The 19,499-nt window shown below is 51.4% G+C and overlaps 1 protein-coding gene across 1 annotated transcript; it reads left to right on the top strand.

Annotated features, from left to right (window-relative positions):
• The first annotated feature begins 3,783 nt into the window (after positions 1-3,783).
• CAVIN1 (caveolae associated protein 1) lies at positions 3,784-19,119 on the top strand. The gene is made up of 2 exons (XM_021532868.2): positions 3,784-4,555; positions 16,745-19,119. The coding sequence occupies exons 1-2, from the start codon at positions 4,136-4,138 to the stop codon at positions 17,408-17,410; spliced, it is 1,086 nt and encodes a 361-aa protein (XP_021388543.1). The 5' UTR covers positions 3,784-4,135; the 3' UTR covers positions 17,411-19,119.
• The last annotated feature ends 380 nt before the right edge of the window (positions 19,120-19,499 follow it).

The following is a 19,499-nucleotide window of genomic DNA, read 5'->3' on the forward strand; positions in this document are numbered from 1 at the left end:
AGCTGTGCAGTCTGTATCTGAAGTGACCGGAGGTGCAGAGCTGTGCAGTCTGTATCTGAAGTGACCGGAGGTGCAGAGCTGTGCAGTCTGTATCTGAAGTGACCGGAGGTGCAGAGCTGTGCAGTCTGTATCTGCATCAGCCGAGGTGCAGAGCTGTGCAGTCTGTATCTGAAGTGGCTGGAGGTGCAGAGCTGTGCAGTCTGTATCTGAAGCAGCTGAGGTGCAGAGCTGTGCAGTCTGTATCTGAAGTGACCGGAGGTGCAGAGCTGTGCAGTCTGTATCTGAAGTGATCAGAGGTGCAGAGCTGTGCAGTCTGTAACTGAAGCAGCCGAGGTGCAGAGCTGTGCAGTCTGCATCTGAAGTCCCAGCACACCGTCCTCTCTCCTTCCCTCCTGGCTCACTGGTAGCCGCAGGGTGAGGGGATGTGCAGAGCCTGCTGCCAAGTCCAGCAGCAGCTCTCCCTCTCCTTCCCTCCTGCTGACACCAGGAAGAGCTGAAGGGTGAGGGGATGAGCTGGGATCTGTTGCCGAAATTCAGCAGCAGCTGTCCCCTCTCCTTCCCTCCTGCTGTTCTTTTGTGCCTGCTTCCCATGGCCCAGTCCAGTCTGGTCCCCTGCAGGCTCTGGTGACAGGTCAGACACAGACCAGGGATGTGGTTCCCTTTTCCCCAACCAGCACACCCATCCAGCCCCTCCACTGTGCCCAGCCTTCCATTTAGGGGTGTTTTCATCCCCCAAACCCCCTCCCACGATTCCACAGGTTCCTCTACTTACACCCCCCTAGAGTGGCAGTGTGGATGGGGGGTGTAGGCGATCCCCAGGAGCAATTAGCTAATACATTTCAATATCAGTGCTTAGCTCAAGCCAGCAGTGTCCCAGTAGTGCCATGGAACCAGGGAGGCTCTTTTGTTCATAACAACCGGGAGCGTGTCCTGGGCCCAGGGACAGTGAGGAGCGGGCCCGGGTCCGGCCGGTGTCCGCTGGATCAGCTCCAGGCTGAGGCTGCCGAGGGGAGGCTGCGGATTCCCAAACACCGGCTGCTCCCAGGGTGTCCCCGCCACAGAAAAGGGGCTGAGCTGAACTTCATCCAGACACAGAAAATGACTTGTGGCGTTCCAGCCTGTGAAGAATGCCAATTACTTTGTATTATTATTATTAGTAGTAGTAGTAGTAGTATTAGTAGTAGTAGTAGTAGTAGTAGTAGTTATAAAATAGTAATACAATTACAGTAATAAAGTTTAGAGTTCGGACAAGGCAATAAAAAGCAAAGAATTACAGATGTCTGGATGCTCTCGGACACTAAGTCACAAAAAGCATCTCTTGTGAACAAAGAAATAACCTTAAAAGCAATAGCCTGTTGCATATTCATATCTTTCATGGTTATGCATACAGTCTATTTAAAACAAGAAACTCTGTCTGTTGTATGTCAGCTATTTCCATTAATCCCCACGGGGTCTTCAAGTCTGAGCAAAGTGTGAAGAAATTAGCTTCTTCTGATAAGAAGCCATGAATTCCTCTCCTTTGGAAGATTTAGGTGTTCCTTGAAGTGAGTACCTCATTCCTAAATAAAAAATCCTCTCCCCCACATGCATAGTCTTTATTTTAACTACTAAAATCTTCATTTAAACTACAAAAGCACAACTAATCAATATAACATAATACATATAGTAACTACCTGCATAGAGCCATATAATATGCATTTTTCACACAGCCCATGGGAATTGCAGCCCAGGGCAGCTGCTGTGGGCACAGAGGCTCTGAGTGGGGCACTTCAGCTCACTGGAACAGATGTACATCCCCGCCCTGTGGGTTTGTCTGGTTCTATCCATGCTGACCTGCTCAGGCAGATTTTTTTTTTATTATTCCCAAAGGCACAGAGATGCATTGGAGTCACACATGGAATGGACGCCGAACACTTCAAATACCAGCTTTGCTCCACAACTGACCTCTGAAAGCTTCAGGCTTTGATCAAATGCTCAATTACTTAATTAATTAATCAATCTATTACTTCAGTGGCATTTGTATTGTGACCCTGAGGAGTCTCCACATAACACTTCAGAGGCTGAATTCATAAATTCAGAATTCCTGAAGAGAAATTCAAGGAGCTCTGATCCACGTGTGTCCTGTACCTGAATCCCTACACATTTTTCTGTGGAATCCCATCCTGGAGCAGGTGACCCCAGGGACAAACAGCTCTGGGGCCTTTTCTTTTCTTTTCATGGCACTCTCAGCAGCAGCAAACACTGGAAATAAACGCTCTGGAATAAATTCCCTCCAGGAAAGAAGAGTGTACAGAAAGCTGCCTGTTTTCACTATATGACATGATGGCTGCTGTGGGGGCACGGGGTACAATTCTGTGACCCCAGAGCCACCAGGCCCCGGTCAGCGGGGACAGTGAGCAGTCACGGGGCAGGGATGCAGCATGGAAAGTGCTGACTGCTGTGAGCATTGTGGATGAACAGTGTCCCTCTGCAGCTGCAGGACAGTGTGGAGCTGGGCTGGATCATTTCTCCAGTCTGCACTGAGGCGCTGAGCTGGGAGGAGCCCAGGGCTCTCCCTGGTATTTGCCAGCCAGTGGCAAAGGCCAAGAGCAGGAGGTGCCAGGATGAATACCCCTTGTCAAAGCTGTAGGATGAGGGGAGCTGCCACCTTCCAGTGTGCCCACAGCCTTCCCAAGTGGCAGCTCTGCCCATGGGCACTTGGTTCCCTCTGGCTGAGCAAACCCCAGAACCAGTGAAGGCTCTGGCCCAGGGTCACTCCCAAGATCTGAACTTTCCTTCTCCACTTTCCTGGCATGTTCAGCTGGGTTGTTGCAAGGTTTGGTGGCACCTTGCCCGTGTCTCCCTGTTTTGAATCATTTAGGGTTTTTACCACTAAATCCACGAGTAATTTGGGCTTTGCTTACAAGCAGTGTACACAGCAGTGTGTCCTGCATTTAAAGTCTGGTGACTGAATCTGCTGGATCAGGCTGTGTCTCACAAAACGGGATGGGACCCTGACTGGTGGCAGACTTAGGATTTATTATCTGTCTGTATCATACAAGCAAAAAGCAAGAGACACAGAGAAAATAACAATATCCATGCAAATCCAGGTCAGAGACAAGATGGCAGCTTAGGCAAAGCCTTTTCCTACATATTCTTTGAACCAATAGCATAAAAAACATGAAATTTCCCAACCTTTCTCAGCTTTATGTCTACTTTCTAGGGCCTTTTTACACTTTCTAAAATCTTTTACCTTTTCATATTCCTACAATTGGACCAGCAGAAGGCTCAAGGATTGCAGAGCTGGGAGAGTTCCTTTAGGGGGAGTGCCCAGCTGCTTCACTTCAGCAGTGAATTATCCTTCTCTGAGTTAAATCTGTGTGGAGACGTGTTGCACCCTGCATGTACTATGTGTGCCTCTGGGACATTCATGGGAGGGGGCATTCCTAACATACAGACTTGCATCTTAGAGAGATTCCAGCCCAGTTTTCATGCTGTAACTACTGAATTAAAATTGTAGCAGTTCTTTAAAATACTGAAATTCAGGTTCTTGTAGTCCTGGAAAAAAAATCCCCAAACCTACGTATTGGCAAAAGGTCCAAACTTCCAGCTGAACTTCAGTGTGTGCAGTTGTTTAAACCAGCCTTCAGTGCACACAGCTGTGCCCAGATGGGGCTGCTTGCTTCCCACTCTCTTCCAAGCAGCTTCCCGAGCCGTTTACGAAAGGATTTTGTTTTTTCTTCCTGTTACTTCAGTGCCTTTAGACTGAGAGTAAAGAAGGGGTGGCTGCAGTTCCAGGGCTTTGCATTCCTGGCTGAGCTGTGCTTGTGTTTGCATGCAGAGCCATCGTCTCCCCTCCAACTATTTTAATCATTTCAAAAGGGTGGGTCAGCAGGCATTTGGCAGCGGCTCCTTTTCTATAGCTGAGGTGGAGTCAGCCAATGACCTGCAAGCCTGGAAAATTTTGCAGGGCAGTTCCACTGGACGGCTGTGCGGAGCTGTGCCATTTGAATTTCAGCACAGACACTCACTCACTGCGCTCCCCATTCCTGGCGTGTCTCCCAGTGCGGAGTTTAGCTGAGGCTCGGGCTCAGTTTTCCCTGCTCTCTCCCTGCACTGACAGCTTCTCCGGGTGAGCCAGGACTCCCGAGCGACCATGGAGGACACCACCTTGCAAATCATCGAGCCACCCACCGTTTCTGAGACCTCGGACGAGCAAGCGCCCGAGGAGCCCATCAAACCAGACCAGATCAACGGCGTGATGGTGCTGACCCTTCTGGACAAGATCATCGGAGCAGTGGATCAGATCCAGCTGACCCAAACACAGCTGGAGGAGAGACAGCAAGAGATGGATAGCGCAGTGACCAGCATCCAGGGAGAGCTGACCAAGCTGACCAAGGCACACACCACCACCAGCAACACCGTCAACAAAATGCTGGAGAAGGTGCGCAAGGTGAGCGTCAACGTGAAAACCGTGCGCCAGAACCTGGAGAAGCAAGCCGGGCAGATCAAGAAGCTGGAGGCCAACGAAGCGGAGCTCCTGAAGCGCAGGAACTTCAAAGTCATGATCTACCAGGTCAGGAACTGTTTCATTATGTATTTATATCCTGTTAGTGGGTGTTTTCTTTGCTGAGGGTCCTGTCACGCTGCATGTTCAGCCCAGCCCTCTCCCAAGCTCCCCAGATTGTCTGGCAGTCCAAACTGAGGGGGTCCCCGTCACCTAATTCATGATTTAACATTTTCTGTGTGTCCTAAGACAGAGTTTGACAGAGTTGTCCCATTTAACAGGAATTTTAATGCAGATAGGGAACGAGGCCCTGATAACTCACTGCAATGGACCAGAAGTATCAAAATAACCCAATTTAACCGCTTAACTCAACAAAGAGCAATAGTGCTCTGGGATCTGGAAAGGGGAGTTGTAAATCCATCTGCCAACGTCTCTTCTACCAAGAGACACCATGTATATGGCTACGTGGAGACCGATGATATTTCAAATTTGTGACATGCATCTGGTAACAAGTGATAGTAACCTCAGCCTCAGGGTTAATCTGTCCAGCCAGGGCAGATAGAGCTGTCAAAGAAAATCCAGCCCAGCCCCCTGAGCTCAGGGCAGCATTGCTGAGGGCTTGTACAATTCCCATCTTTTTTATTTTGCATCCTGCAAGCCTTGAACCTCCTTGTTGTTTGGTCTCAATAACAGCTTTGGTTTGCTTGATGTTCACCTCCTGCACTAAGTGTTGGAATTTTCACTTAACATTAAACAAGGAGAGAGAGAGGAATGTGATTCTGTCAGGTTTCCTGCCGGAGTTAGTTTTCTGCATCAGAGCAAACTCTTCTCTTGGGCCAGGGGAGAAAAGTGAGCGAAACAGTTAATGCTACAGTTGAAAGCCTCCGGGTTAATAATAGCCAGCACTAGGAACAAATGGAGAAGCTTCGAGTGCTGATCATGGGAAGAGAGAGAAACAGAATAAAAGGGAGAATGGTCCTTTCTGTGAGTTTTGAGGGTGAGTGGCTCATGACAGGCTCAGGGGTCGGTCATGTGCAGGGCCTGTGGGATTTCTTGGTTCAGAGCTTGAGCATTTGTTGTTTTCATGGCCGAAAGGCTGAAATACTTGAGCCTGTTCAGATCATACAGGAAACACAATCAGTTACAGCCAGATATATGTGTATGGCTTTATTACAAGCTCTTTGTATCAGTCTATCCATGGAAAAATAAATTAGAAGCAGCAACCACTGCAAAATGAGAGGAGTAGAGGGAATTGTATAAACATAACATTCCATGTCAGTTACGGAAATAGGTAGGAAGTTGGCAAGGTTCAAGGTCCTTGGGAAGCATCCCAAACATCTGCAGGTTAGTGTTTCATGGTTTGCTGTGGCTTATTGATATTGAGCAGAGTTTCTTTTTGAATATGAAAACGCAATCCTGCTTCTACAGGCTTGGGGCCTGTCCTTGCTGCTGTGGTGAGGACAGAGCAGCCTCAGAAAGAGCTGTTTGACCAGGGGCTGTGCCAGGGATTTGAGGAATCATGGAAGCATTAGGGGAAGAAATTATTTGGGATTTGGGATAATTTCCCAGCATGGAATTTAGTGTGATTTGAATGTCACAGAGCGCAGGTAAGGAATTCTCCAGGCTTGCACCATGTGAAATGGAGCCGTTTGTGCCCTCTTGGATGTGCTGGCACTTCCAGGGAGTGGAGCAGAGCCGGCCCCAGCGGGAAAGGATGCAGCGCTGGGGTCCGCCCTGGGGTTAACTGAGCAATTCACGGTGCTTTCCTAACCGTGTCTACAGTTAAAACCAAATAATTACAAAGTAACTCTCATCTAATTCAGTGTTTCACTTCTCAGACCCCCACCTACCAAAGTGTCTGTTGGGTACATTACTGGTCGTGTAATTCATTCTGCTGTGCTGAGCACATCATTGCTCCTCTCTGACTCAGGGAAAGCTGCTTTCCCAAGCTGGGGGTGACTCCTGTGTGTTTTCAGTTGCTGTGGAAAAAGGTCCAAAGATTTATTAGACTTTTCTTTTGGAGAACAAGAGATTAACTCATCCTTAGACATGCTGGGGTGAGAGATCTGAGCAGAGCAAGAGTCCTGGTCTAATAAGGTTCAATATTGCACAGTTCTGCAGTTGAAAGAAATAAAAGAGATAAAGATAATTGAGCTCTTTGCTGGTTCTTGACGTTTGATTATTTTCTCAGCACTGAGTCCTGGGGCTTCAGCCATTGTGGAGGGATTATTTCGGGAGTGCAAATAAAACTTTTTGCACCTTGGAGGGAAGTCAGACTGCCTGTGAGAATTGTGTTTTGCTCACTGTAGATTAGGAGGAGATGAAAACCAAATTTTTATCAGGGAAAGTCTGACCTTTGGCATGATCCTGAGCATATCTGCTGGAGTGGTTTCAAAATCTGGGGGAGAAAGTGCAGGGCTGGATATCACACCCATGTCCTGGCTGAGGGGAGGTATTGAGCAGGACATTTACAGGCATCACTCTCAGTCCCATCAGTGCTTGTGTTTTCTCACTTGCTTACCCTCTTTGAGCTGATTTTGCCAGGAGCTGGTTTGATTTCTCCAAGTTTGGAGTTTTTGTATAGACTTAATGTGGGAAATTAGATAAATTGTTTAGAATAAAGCTCGAAAACAATGGAACCCCTCCAAACTGCCTCATCTCTCTCTTCTGAAAACTTGCCGAGCCAAAGCAGAGGTGACAGCTTTGACAGGCCACTGTGTATGCAAACATTCAGTGCAGAACTTACCTTCCTAAAAAGTCTGATGTCAGTGAGTGCCTGCACTGCTCAGCAGCCCCGGGAACAGAGCTCAGAGCTTCCTTTGTGCCTCTGTCCCAGGCTCCTGTCTTTCAGTAAAATCAGGACACCAAAAAATTCCGTGAGAGCAGTTGCTAATAAAAACAAACTAAAGTGACTTCATCCCAAATCTCCTGGTTTTAGGATCTTGAACGTGGGGCTGGTTACTGCAGTTCATGGTTAAATAATGGATGTCCTGTGCAAGCAGCTACTGCTCTGAAACCAGACTTTGTGCCGTGTTCAGCTGGAGAGTGGCACGTGGCAGTTTATGTAAGCTTGGCATTTTCCTCCAAACTGTTTTTGACAATTAAACTTATTCCTGCAAATGCCGAGGGCTGATTTTGTTACAAGCGGACAAACCCCTGCAGCACTCGGCACGCACACGGAGTATTGAATTTCCAAAGTGTGCCGCTCCTTTATTTTGAGGCTCGTGTGGGCGCCGAGCTCTGGGAGCTCTGGCTCGGCATGTGCAGTGCTTTTGTTGGGAAGAGCAGCTTTTGTCTGAGGGGTGTGGGTGAGTGCTCCTCACACTGTCCTGTTGGGAGACTCTCGTGGGTCTCATCTGCTCTTCAGGGGGCTTCGGTGGCCCCTCTGAGCTGTGTGAGATGTGAGTTTCCGTGGGAAGGGCTGTGCTGTTGGGAGAGCAGGGTGGGACCTGGATGCCAGCCGTGCAGTGTTGGGTGGGTAGGGCTGGGCAAGGAAATATAAATAGCCCAGCCTGGCTTTGTGCTGGCGTGGGCCTTATACGGACGGGAGACTGTACATCGAGAGAAGAAGGGGTAGATGTCAAACCCACACATTAATGTGACAGATTCAGAGAGCAGACCTGAACTGCCTCAGTTTTGGGTCTCTGCGCCTCAAAAAAGTGTGGAAAAAGACATGAGCTTAGGGAGCTGAGGAGAAGCACAGGGCAGGGACCCCAGGGCATACAAACCCTCTGCCCGCAGGCTACAGCCTTTCTGCACTGCCCAAACAGAATGGCAGCTGCCCTGAGCTATGGTTTTGTTTCAAATTAATCATTCAGAAACTCATTCATGATGAGTTTAATGGCAGTGGAACATTGACAAGAGCCAGCAAGATCCACAGCCCTGAGGGACAGCCTGGATGGGTGACGTGCCTGCAGCTCAGTGCAGCTTGCCCAGCTACCAGCATTAAAAAGTAAATAGGAATTTCCAAAGCTATTTTGGTGACAGCACTGGGATAGTCACAGGCACCAGGTACCCAAGGGGTGCTTTTCCTGCAAGATCAGCTGGCTCCACGTGGCTGACAGCTCTCTGTGCTGGAACATCCATCCCTCTTCACGGTGGGTCATAGCAGGGATTTGCATTGCTGCAGCCACTGTTTTTATTTTCTGATAATACTTTAAAATAAAAAATGGGTTTCACTGCAAATCCAGTCTAAAGCAGCTCCTGTCAGGGCTGCTTCCATTGCAGGGGGACCACATGAATATCCTGACGTACAAAAATCTTGCATATTCTCTGCTTATTATGGAACTATAAGAGTTTCAAGATAATAATTCAGAGGAGACCAAGCCTTAAAAAAAGCCAGGATGTTAATAGCTCTGACTTTTAGGATTTCTTTTCATGCAGATTACAGTCTACCAGTAGACAACTCTGGAGCATGGATTTCTCTGTTGCATTCTAGTATCAACTGCATTAATATTTCATTGCTCAGCTATTATTTATAAAATGTTGGTGCCAGAACTGTTTGCTTTGCAAAAATCCTTTCACCATTATAGTTTCAGGCTGAGCTCTGCAGCCATAAATTGTCTCAGAGCAAAGGGCCAGAGACTCCCCAGCCATTGGGATAGGGTTAGATTGGATGAGTAGTGGCTCATGAAAACAAACCCAAGGTAATGTCCCTCCTATCACATATTCCTCCTTCAGGCCTCTCATGTGCACAACCCAGGAGGCACAGCAATGACTTATAAACTATTCAGCAACAGGCTTAGCCCTCTTTTATCCCATTTGGGATTGTCCTCTTGATTCTGCAAGATGTCCTACAACTTACAGGGCACCTGAGGAATTGTGGGTCTGCTGTCCAGCTGCAAGGTAGACAAAGAGCAGAAACAAAATGTGCAGTATCTGTAAAAGAAAATCAAATATTTAGAATAAAACGTCTCAGGATGTTTAGTCTTCAGTTTTATGTGAGGATGCAAATGTCAGTGTCTGCAAACGATCTGTAATACAAACCCTGTCTTTGCTGCTTTGCTGTTCAGGAGCAGCTCTGGAATCATCAATCAGCCCAGACAGATTTATCCGGGAGGAGTAGATCTGAGAGCAAAGACAGTGGTACAAATAGACTGATAATAGCATCAAAAAAATTTGGTGCTGTCAGAGGGGAAAAAAGCTCCTTTTCACTCTCAATCTATTTACTTCTCTGTTTCCTACAGCTCTCTCTCTCTTCTGACTCACTAAAGGCAAAGCATTTTTCCAAGCACAGCCTCCTCCTCTCCCCACTTTCCCTCCCCTCCTTTGCACCAGCTCTGGTGCCTGTCCCAGGTGGCTGTTTCTCACAGCTCATGAAGCAGATCCAGTTTTTCAGACACAGCTTCCAGGACACAGGGTAACTGGATGTGCCTGATAGAAAGAAGTGCCAGGCAGATTGCACAACACCCAGAATTATAGAGGCTGAGAGGACTCTGCTAGTCAGGGAGATGCTACTAGAGAATGAACTGTTTAGCTCTCTAACATTTACCTAATCCCAACCCGATCTGCTTTCTCCCCTCATATTTTAGATCTTTTTATCTCAGCAGCATTCCTTGGTGACTTCTTACTACAGGAAACAAAAGTCTCATCTCTAAGGCTTGAGGCTTCTTTTTTCATGGACCTCTTGGCACTATTGGACACAAACTTTGTCCAACCCTTGGAACCCAGAGTCAAGTCCATGCCTGACTTTGCTGTGTCACTGGGTGCAGAGATCTGGGAGCTGCTGGGAATTATCTGGCGCTGGTTTAGGGTAAGGTCAGTACGTGACAAAACCAGCAGATAGAGTTCTGGAGTTGCACCCGCCTGTTTCAATCTCCACAGTCTCTGCACTTGAATCACTAAACACAGGGGTTTAAAATCACCACCTTTTTTTTCATGATCTTGCACTTACAAGCAAACTCTGAGTTCAGCTACACCACAGCAAAGGGAGCCATGTCCCCAACAGGTGACACTGAATCCCTGTGATCGTGAGCAGAGTCTGGCCCTGTGGCAGTGTCAGTGGGAATGTGCCTGAATGCACAGAAGGGATCCTGTGTCTCCTGGAGCCTTCTGAATCAGAGACAGACACTCTTCCATCTCACAGATCTTTGCTGACTCTCTTTTCTGTCAAATTCTGCTTCTGGCTTCTTCTTTTACTAAAACATACCCTGTGCCTTTTCTCTCTGCCTGTTCTCCGTGCTAACCCGGATCACTGTTGTTCTTAATCAGATTCCCGGAAGGAACGGGTAAGTGTTTCCATTGTGCTTCCTTTCCCCGGCCATTGAAATGCAGTTTTCCTCATCTTAGCCCGAGAAGATGCCACGGGTATGCCTTGAGTCTTCGCCAGGGACTGCCCTCTGAGCCCACCCCGTGGAGACAGGCCCAGGGCAGCAGAAGACACGCGAGGAGGCAGCAGTTTAGGGTCTCGTCAGCGGCACCCCCCGAAGATCACTCTGAACCTCTTCCGAAGCTCTGGGAGCTGCTGATTCTGAGCCTTTGCTTCTTTCTCTGCTTGGAGCTGCCTCGGGCTCTCAGACCTCCAAGGCTGATCCTGCTGCTGACTAATGTGCTTGCTGCATGAGCGTGGGTGTGAGGAGCTGGGATTTTCCCCCGGGTTATCTGGGAGGGAGAAGCTGCTGGGTGGCTTGCATGAAGGGCAAGTGGCCAGGGGCAGTTGGCTCTGCTGGCATCTGCTGTGACTGGGCAAATCCCACCTGCTCTTTGAGTTATCATTTCTCCCTGTGAAACACAGCCTTGGAACACCCACCTCCTCAGGCTTCTTGTGAGTGTTAGTTTGTGATTGTGATATGGTTTGAAGTTGTTGTTTTAAACAGGTAAAACAGGCAGAGAGCACAAACTGTGACATAAACTTCTAATGCCTCAGGCATCCCCTGCAGCATCTCCCATTTCTGTCTGGCCACAGCCCCTGGTGCTGCTTGCTCTGAGTCAGGTCCTCCAAACACTGACTTTAACTGCTGTTAATATAACATTTTGGCCACAAGGCCACAGTGGCCTGTTGCCTTCCTGTCATTGTGCAGCTACTGGACAAAACATCCCAAGCTCCAGCTGCCCTTTGGGGGTCACCCAGAAGTGTGTGCAGAACTGTCCAGTGGGAATGGCCACTTGGGTGGACAGGACTATTCCAAGAGCCAGGTGAGGGTGAACCAAGTCCAGGAATTGTGATCTCTGGGCAAAGCTGCCAGGGAAGATTTATCCTTTTCAAGGATAATGTCAGATGTAAGAAAAGATTTTTTTTTTTTTGAGGTTTAGCAATAAAAGAAAAAAAATCTAGCAATCTAGCAATTTCAGTCTCCACAGAAAAGGTCTGTTCCTCCAAGGCTCTGGAGAGAAAAGCACAGTCCCCTCTGTGCAAGAGACTCCTGAACCCTGCTATGTTCAGGGTGCTTCTCAGGCATGCTGTTGTTACTCAGGAATAGCTGAATCCTCCTTCCCATGACACTGTTGGAATGTCAGTACAAAACAGTGTCCTCTGGGGCCTGGCACAGCAGAGCAGTTATCATGGAAACGGGAGAGCAGAACTTGTTCTCCTCTGGCACAGTTTGATCTGACCTGGAGGGCTGTTTGCTGCCCAAGCTCCTCCTAATCCTCCCCCGGCCTCCCCGAGGCCAGGGCCAGGCTGTGCTGCCCGGAGTGATCAGAGGGAGGGCTGGGGTGCAGGAGGGGCTACAGGCTCCAGCTCACCCAGCCTTGAGATCAGCCCAATTTGGTCATAGTGGAGCCCAGAAACGTCAGCTGGTCATTTTCTGCATGTTATGGCTGCAAGCATCAACCAAACTCTCTGTTTGTGCTGTTGCAGTTGTGTAAAAATAACGGAGTGAAATGAATTGCAGATGTGATTTGCATGTGCATGTGAGAACCTTCCATTAAAACCTTCCAACTGGAGACCAGAGTGGCTGGGAGTGCTGGGACTCTGTTTCTTACACACTGACTGGGAATGCAGCTCAGCTCTGTGTCTCCTTGGCCTTTTATACGCCAGGGGAAGTGTTTACGTGTGTTGTAGCAACCAGGCGGGTGTCCATGGCCGTGGGCTGCGGGTGACTCACTGCCAGGGAACTCGAAAACAATGTCAGATAAAAGCCCACTCAGGGGAGCCGAGGAGAAACTGCTGAGGATCCGACAGCTCGGAATTGTTTGAAGTAGGAGGACACAGAGCAGCTGGCAGCCAGCTGCCCTTGGGGCTGCCTGTGGGCACTGGGGCCCCTCTGGGTGCCCACAAAGTCCACAGATGGACTGGCCCAGTGCCAGGGAGCCTCCCAAAGCACAGCTCATCCCGGGAGGTCTGTGTGGCAGGGATAATGCAGGCTCCCCATCCCTGTCCTGCTGCTGGGTGCAGCTCTGCACTGTACACAGAGCCGGGCCAGAGTTTGCTGCTGCTGGTACCAAAATCTTCTGAAAAGTGTTGTTTACCCGCTGTCCTTGTGCCAGTTGGATCCAAGCAGAGAGGACAGAACTGGTTTGCTTCTGCTGATTGGGAGCCAGGTTTTGAACACCCCAACACGCAGGGATGCCAGAACCCAGGATTTTGGACTCGCCCATTTCAGGATCAGTGTTTTCCAAGTAAAAATAGAATGCTTGGTGTTAAAAATATGGCTCAACTGGATGAGTCATGAGTGAAATGAAGTGCAGAGAGCATAGTGCCGTGCTCGGATGGAGCAGGGATTTGTGCAGCAGCCAGCCTGGGGTGGTTCTTGATTGTTCCAGTCACGTCCCATTATGCTCCCTGCCTGTGTCTGCAGGCATGTCCTGCTCACACCAGGCAGTTCCCCTTCTCCTTCCCCACTGGAGAAACCTCCTGGGTTGGGAGGAGGAGAGTCTTGGTGGCTTTTGGGCAGTGCCTGGGTGCAGGGGGCAGGTACATGCAAGGGATGCTCAGCAGAACATGCTGGTCCCCATTAAGATGTGCCAGAGCTGTGGATGTTCCTGCACCTGCTGTGCTGTGCCTGAACCCACAGGAATGCTCCCTGAATACAGGTGAGCTTGGACTCTGGGGAATTCCTCCTACTTGGGCCAGCTAAAGTTTTGGAAGCACAAGAGCATCTGGAGAAACTTTTGTGAGCAGTGAAAAGCCAGCTCCATGGAGCACTGGGCTTAGTGAGGTTGGCACAGGCTGCAGTGTCTGTGGTGAAAGCACAGAGCCTGCTGGAGCAGAGCTTTCATTCTGCTGAAAATCCTCCAGTGGTCCCCCAGCTGGTTATCTCCTGGTCAGATCAGCAATCAGTGAGGAAGAGGTGGGCTGAGGGTGGGAAATGCAGGAATTATACCATGCCTAGGAGAGAGAGAGGCTGGGAGCAGGACACGAAGGGTTTCCCAAACACAGCTGGAGAAAAGCTCTTGGAAAGAGTCCCAAGGGGAGGCTGGGATCCTCACTACGAGAAGGGCTGTGCTCCCTGTGTGCCTCTGGGTCTGATCCATGAGGTGCCTCCTGACAGAGGCAACAGCAGAGCTGTGAGTGCTGCGGGGCTGGGGTTGGGCTGTGGGGATGGAGCAGGGCCAGCAGAGTGGGAGAAGTGCCTGAGTGCAGCCTGTGAGATCAGAGCTGGGCAGCTGCTGCTCTCCCTGGGAAGTGCAGGATTAGGGAGAGCTGGGGGCACCCCAAGAGGAGTTGCTCCCACTGTCCCATGTCTCCAAAGTTGCTGCTGGCCATGTCTTTGTGGCTGTGAGGGAAGAGCTGCAGGATGCTGCTGAGGTTGTATGGGAGTATTGCTGGTGCAGCCCATGCCATCGCATCAGAAAATTCAGTCAAGAGCTGGATATACTGGTGTAGCACGAGGAAAGGTTGTTATTTATGTGACAGACTGGAGGTTTTGAGGTGGTGTTTCTTTCTGCAAACACATATTCTGGAGCTCACAAGGGGCTGATAGGATCAGGGTTTGCAGGATATGGCCTATTTCCAGGGAAAGCCGTGCCAGGCGAGAGGGGGATGCCTTTGTTCTGGCTCATTGTGTTACCTCAGAGGGAAGGAAGTGGCTGGAGTTCCTGATGTTCTGCTGGCTGGGCAGGGTCCCTGGAATTTTCTGGGATTGCTCTGGCAGGTGTTGTTGTGGAGAACAGGATCTCTGCCTTCCCCATGGTGTGGGTTTGCCCTGGACTGACCTGGCCCCCTGGAGAACATGTGTATTGTTTTCTGCTGAAGTGGCTCATCAAATGAAGAAAACACATGTTGGCCACTTCACCTTAATCTCCACAAAGTATATGAGACTTGACCGATTATCTGGAGGGTGAAGAACTTCACCCAGCACAGTTCTCTGTTCTGAAGAAAACCCAGAATGAAAGCTCTGCTCCAGCAGGCTCTGTGCTTTCACCACAGACACTGCAGCCTGTGCCATCCTCACTGAGCCCAGTGCTCCATGGAGCTGGCTTTTCACTGCTCACAAAAGTTTCTCCAAATGCCCTTGTACTTCCAAAACTTCAGATGGCCCAAGGAACAGTTCCTGTGCTTGGGAAAAAATGAGAAAGCAGCTGAGAGCATCTGGATTTCACGGAGGTGAAGCTGTGCTGGAGTCACGTATTCAGTGAATTGTGTCACTTCTTCAGAGGTGCAAGGGAAGACAGGGCTGAGGACAGCGCAGAGGGCTGGGGGCAGCACCCATGTCTGCAGGGAGGGCATCTCCTCCAGCCTCTGTCCAGGAGCTCAGGCCAGAGCCACGGAGTGGCAGTGACCTTGGTCAGGCAGGGCAGTGGTGTGCAGTGGGACAGTGCTCAGGGTGCGGGTGTGCACACACGCTGTCCCTTCCGGCGCTGAGCAGGGACCAGGACATTCTGTCCCACAACAGCACCAGGAACACCCCTCCCCATGCCTGAGGGAATGACCATCCCCCGTGTCCTGGCTCTTGGCACCTGTGCAGCTCCTCTGTGCACGGCTGCAGTGGAGCAGTGGCAGCTGCTGTGACATGCAGAGCATGGGAGGTGCCATAGCAAAGTAACCCTCCTGGGTCCCAGGGCACCTCCCCAAGCTGGGGCAGGCAAATCACTGCTGGTGTTCCACGGTTTGCCATGCACTTCAAGCACTTGGGGTACACCAGGGACTGCCCCTTGACTTCCCTGGGCCTGGTTCTTGCCAGTACAGGATGGGAATCACATCCTTGCTCTGTTCTGCTGCTGCCTGCGCCAGGGCTCAGAATGGCACCTGGCTGTCCTGCTGCCCAGGCTCTTCTCCAAACCTCAGCCCAGCAGCTCCACATTGCCCTTTGGCTGCTGCTGGATTTCTGACAGGCTGGTCCTGGCAGTTCCCACGTCTCCCACCCAGCTCTGTAGATTAAAACTGCTTTGGCAATAAATGTCTGAGCGTGAGCTGCAGCCCTGCAGCTGTGACGCTCGGTACAGTGATGGGCTATTTCCAGCCTGTCCTGGGAACAGAGAGGTGAATCACTGCAGCAGCGACGCATGCTATGTGCTGCTCAGATGAAAACCAATCCCACTCCAGACTTGTGCCCCTCTCCCAGGAACATGCTTGTCCTCTGCCACTGGGATCAGGAACTTGGCTGGCTCAGGCTCGTGGAGAAGCTGAATGAATCCCGCCCTGTCCCAAGTAGAGCTGTGTCTCCGTGCAGACCAGGCTGTGTGAGTTGGGACCACTGTCTCCACCATCTCCAGATATGGACTCGGGCAAATTCTCTAACTTATTCCCCAGTGGAGAAATAGGAAAAACAGGGTAGCCTGCTGCATCCCAAGAGATGTCCCAGCCCCACATCTGGATCCTGAGGCCTTGGGAAAGTCTAAGTGCAGCCTGGGGGCAGCCAGGACAGAGTGAGCACGCTGGTGCTGCGGCCAGACTCAGCTCTGCCTGTGCCTCTGCAGCCTCATGCTGTGCTTGGGGCTGCAGCTGGACCTGGCCAGGCTGGAGACCTGAAAACCACTGTCCTGGTGGTCCACATGTTACTGGAATGAGGGGCTGTGATGGCCAGGTCCGGGATAAAGATGAAACTGGAGGGCACAGGACAGAGGAGGAAGGGAAAAGGCTCCAGTTGCAGTGCTGGGCTGCCTTTCCAGTACTTCTGGCATCACAGATGTGTTTGGAGCCAGCCTAGGGTGAGCAGAGCTGGTGCCTGAGTCCTGGTACGGGAGAGTCCTAAGCAGATCCTCTTCACAATAACTTATCAGCTGAAGTAAAGGAGGATGAGCTCCAGGCCTGAGGTACCTGGGTGTGTTTAGCAGGGTGGAGGCTGATGTCTCTGTGTCCCTGTGAGAGGGAGGACGGGCTGGTTCCAGGGTTGCCGGTGTCTGTGTGTCTCACTGGCTCCGCTCTGTGTCTTGCAGGATGAAGTGAAGCTCCCATCTAAACTGAGCATCAGCAAGTCCCTAAAGGAAGGTGAAAAGCTGGAGAAGGAAGGTGAGGGTGAGGAGGTCCCTGCGGGTGAGGACCATGCAGAGGAGGACCACATCCAGCTCTCCTCGGATGAGGAGGTGGAGATTGAAGAGATTATCGAAGAGTCACGGGCAGAACGCATCAAAAGGAGCGGCATGAAAAGGGTGGATGACTTTAAGAAGGCATTCTCAAAGGAGAAGATGGAAAAGACTAAGCTAAAGACCAAGGAAAACCTGGAGAAGACCCGTCACAACTTGGAGAAGACCCGCCACAACCTGGAGAAGAGGATGAACAAACTGGGCACTAAAATTGTGACTAACGAAAGGAGGGAGAAGATGAAGAGCTCTCGGGACAAGCTGAGGAAGTCTTTCACCCCTGACCACACCATTTACGCCAGGTCCAAGACAGCTGTCTACAAAGTGCCACCCTTCACTTTCCACGTCAAGAAAATAAGAGAGGGTGAGGTGGAGGTGAAAGCAACAGAGCTGGTGGAGGTTGGTGGAGAGGAAGGAGAAAATTCAGATCTGATGCGTGGGGAAAGCCCTGACATGCACACCCTGCTGGAGATCACAGAGGAGACTGACGCGGTACTGGTGGACAAGAGTGACAGCGAGTAGGACAGGCTGCAGAGCACAGGGTTGTGGATGACAGCTAAACACAGTATCACTCACACTTCGAGCTCTCCCTGCCCTGAAGCCCCAGGGAAGTGTACACGATGCATCTTTCTTACCCTGCAGAGCCAATGCCAATCCCCTGCCTGCTTGTACAAGGTGTATTTTATATTTTAGTTTTAGCACATAAACATTAAGAACACAGAACTGTTTTTCTTACACTACTAAATCACCCTCGGAGACCATTCCTGCTGCAGCCTTCTTGCCCCACACCTGAAGATGTGCTTTGAGTGACAGGGCCCTGACCCAGCTGGAGAGTGCTGATCCCAAGAAGCTGTAAAGCTGAAAGTTCAAGAGACCTCCATAAGAAAATCTCGGTGTCAAGAAAGCTTCCTGCAAACAGTCCACCAGCCCACAGCACCCAGCCCCTGTGCCAGGCTGTGCAGCTGCCCTGCAGGCAAGAAGACTCCCAGCACCCAAACCGGCTGCTCCTTCGGGGGACCAGAGGAACTGGGATGCAGCCGGTGCATGGGAGGGAAGAGCTGAGCAAACGCTGTTGTTGGGCAGCACATGGCAAAGCTGAGCTGGTGTGGGGCAGGGGGGGTGCTCCTCTCTGCCCTCCCAAGGACTGGGTGACCTTTGCACGAAGCCACCCTGCAGCAGGGCCTGCTGTGGGTGCCTGTGGGGTGTCACACAGCTGGGATCCACTGCTCCTCCCTGCTGTGCCCCAGGGCTGTGGCAGGAACAGCGCAAGCTGCAGGCTTCCCACACGGGTCAGGGATCTGCCACAGACCCAGGGTCCATGGCGAGTCCCAGAGGCAGGGAACAGCATGGAGGTGGGGTGCTGGATCTGCTCCCTCCACACCCACAGAGGTGGTGGCAGCAGGCAGTGGGGTCCATGCTTGCTGCCCTGGGAGAGGGAGACACCCAGGCAGTGATGCTGGAGCAGCTGCCCCAGCTAGGGACTTGTTTCCAGAGGGATGTGGGATGCACTGCTGCCATGTGAGGCTCTAGACCATCAGAAAGAGGCCTTGACACCTGTCTAGCACCGGACCTTGAGCATTTCTGAGCATCTGCTTTCTGCAGGAGTCCTGGCACAGCTCAGGGTCATGCTCATGCCCACGTCCTGTGATTTCCTCCATGTACTGCTTTCTGCAGCTTCACTCCATGCCCTGAGTGAGGCAGCACAAAGGCAGCACACGGTGCCTTGGGGGCTCTGCCTGGCTCAGCCCAGCTTGGCTCTTACACACTCAGCCCCCTGCTGCAAGCCCCAACCCTGCATCCCCCATCCTTCTCCCCCAGCACGAGCCTGCTGCCGTTCACATAACCCAATATATAAACTTGCTTTACCTTTCAGAATTATTTTCCTTCATATTGTCCAGTGCTGTCCCAGCCTCGGGGTCCTGCCACAGCTTCCCTCCCCACAGAAGGTGTGACCGTGTGCTGGCTGCAGGCAGCCCTGAGACACCGGTGGCCCCGAGGCTCCCGGTGTGGGGAGGCACCGGGCACCGGCTCTTGGCTGCTGGTGGTTCCCAGCCCCGTGTGGGTCCCAGCCCGCAGCTCACCTGCCCTCAGGGAGTCCCTGCGGGCCCACAGGCAGTTTTCACGTGGGTTTTCTCTTTGCTGCAGGGCCGGGACAGCAGCCTGGGTGATCCTCGCCCAGCCCTGGCTGTGCCCAGGCAGCAGCTCAGCAATAAAGTCTCTTTTGTAAACCACCAGTGTGCGGCCTGTCCGTGGCACCGGGCGCTGGGGAGGGGCTGCCACACAGGGACCCATCCCCACAGGGATCCATCCCCACAGCCCCACAGGGACCCATCCCCACAGGGACTCATCCCCACAGGGATCCATCCCCACAGGGATCCATCCCCACAGCCCCAGAGGGACCCATCCCCACAGCGATCCATCCCCACAGGGATCCATCCCACAGCCCCACAGGGACCCATCCCCACAGGGATCCATCCCCACAGGGATCCATCCCCACAGCCCCACAGGGACCCATCCCCACAGGGATCCATCCCCACAGGGACTCATCCCCACAGGGACTCATCCCCACAGGGACCCATCCCCACAGCCCCACAAGGATCCATCCCACAGC

This window comes from Lonchura striata, chromosome 25 (genome assembly GCF_046129695.1).
Source record: "Lonchura striata isolate bLonStr1 chromosome 25, bLonStr1.mat, whole genome shotgun sequence".
Lineage (NCBI taxonomy): Eukaryota > Metazoa > Chordata > Aves > Passeriformes > Estrildidae > Lonchura > Lonchura striata.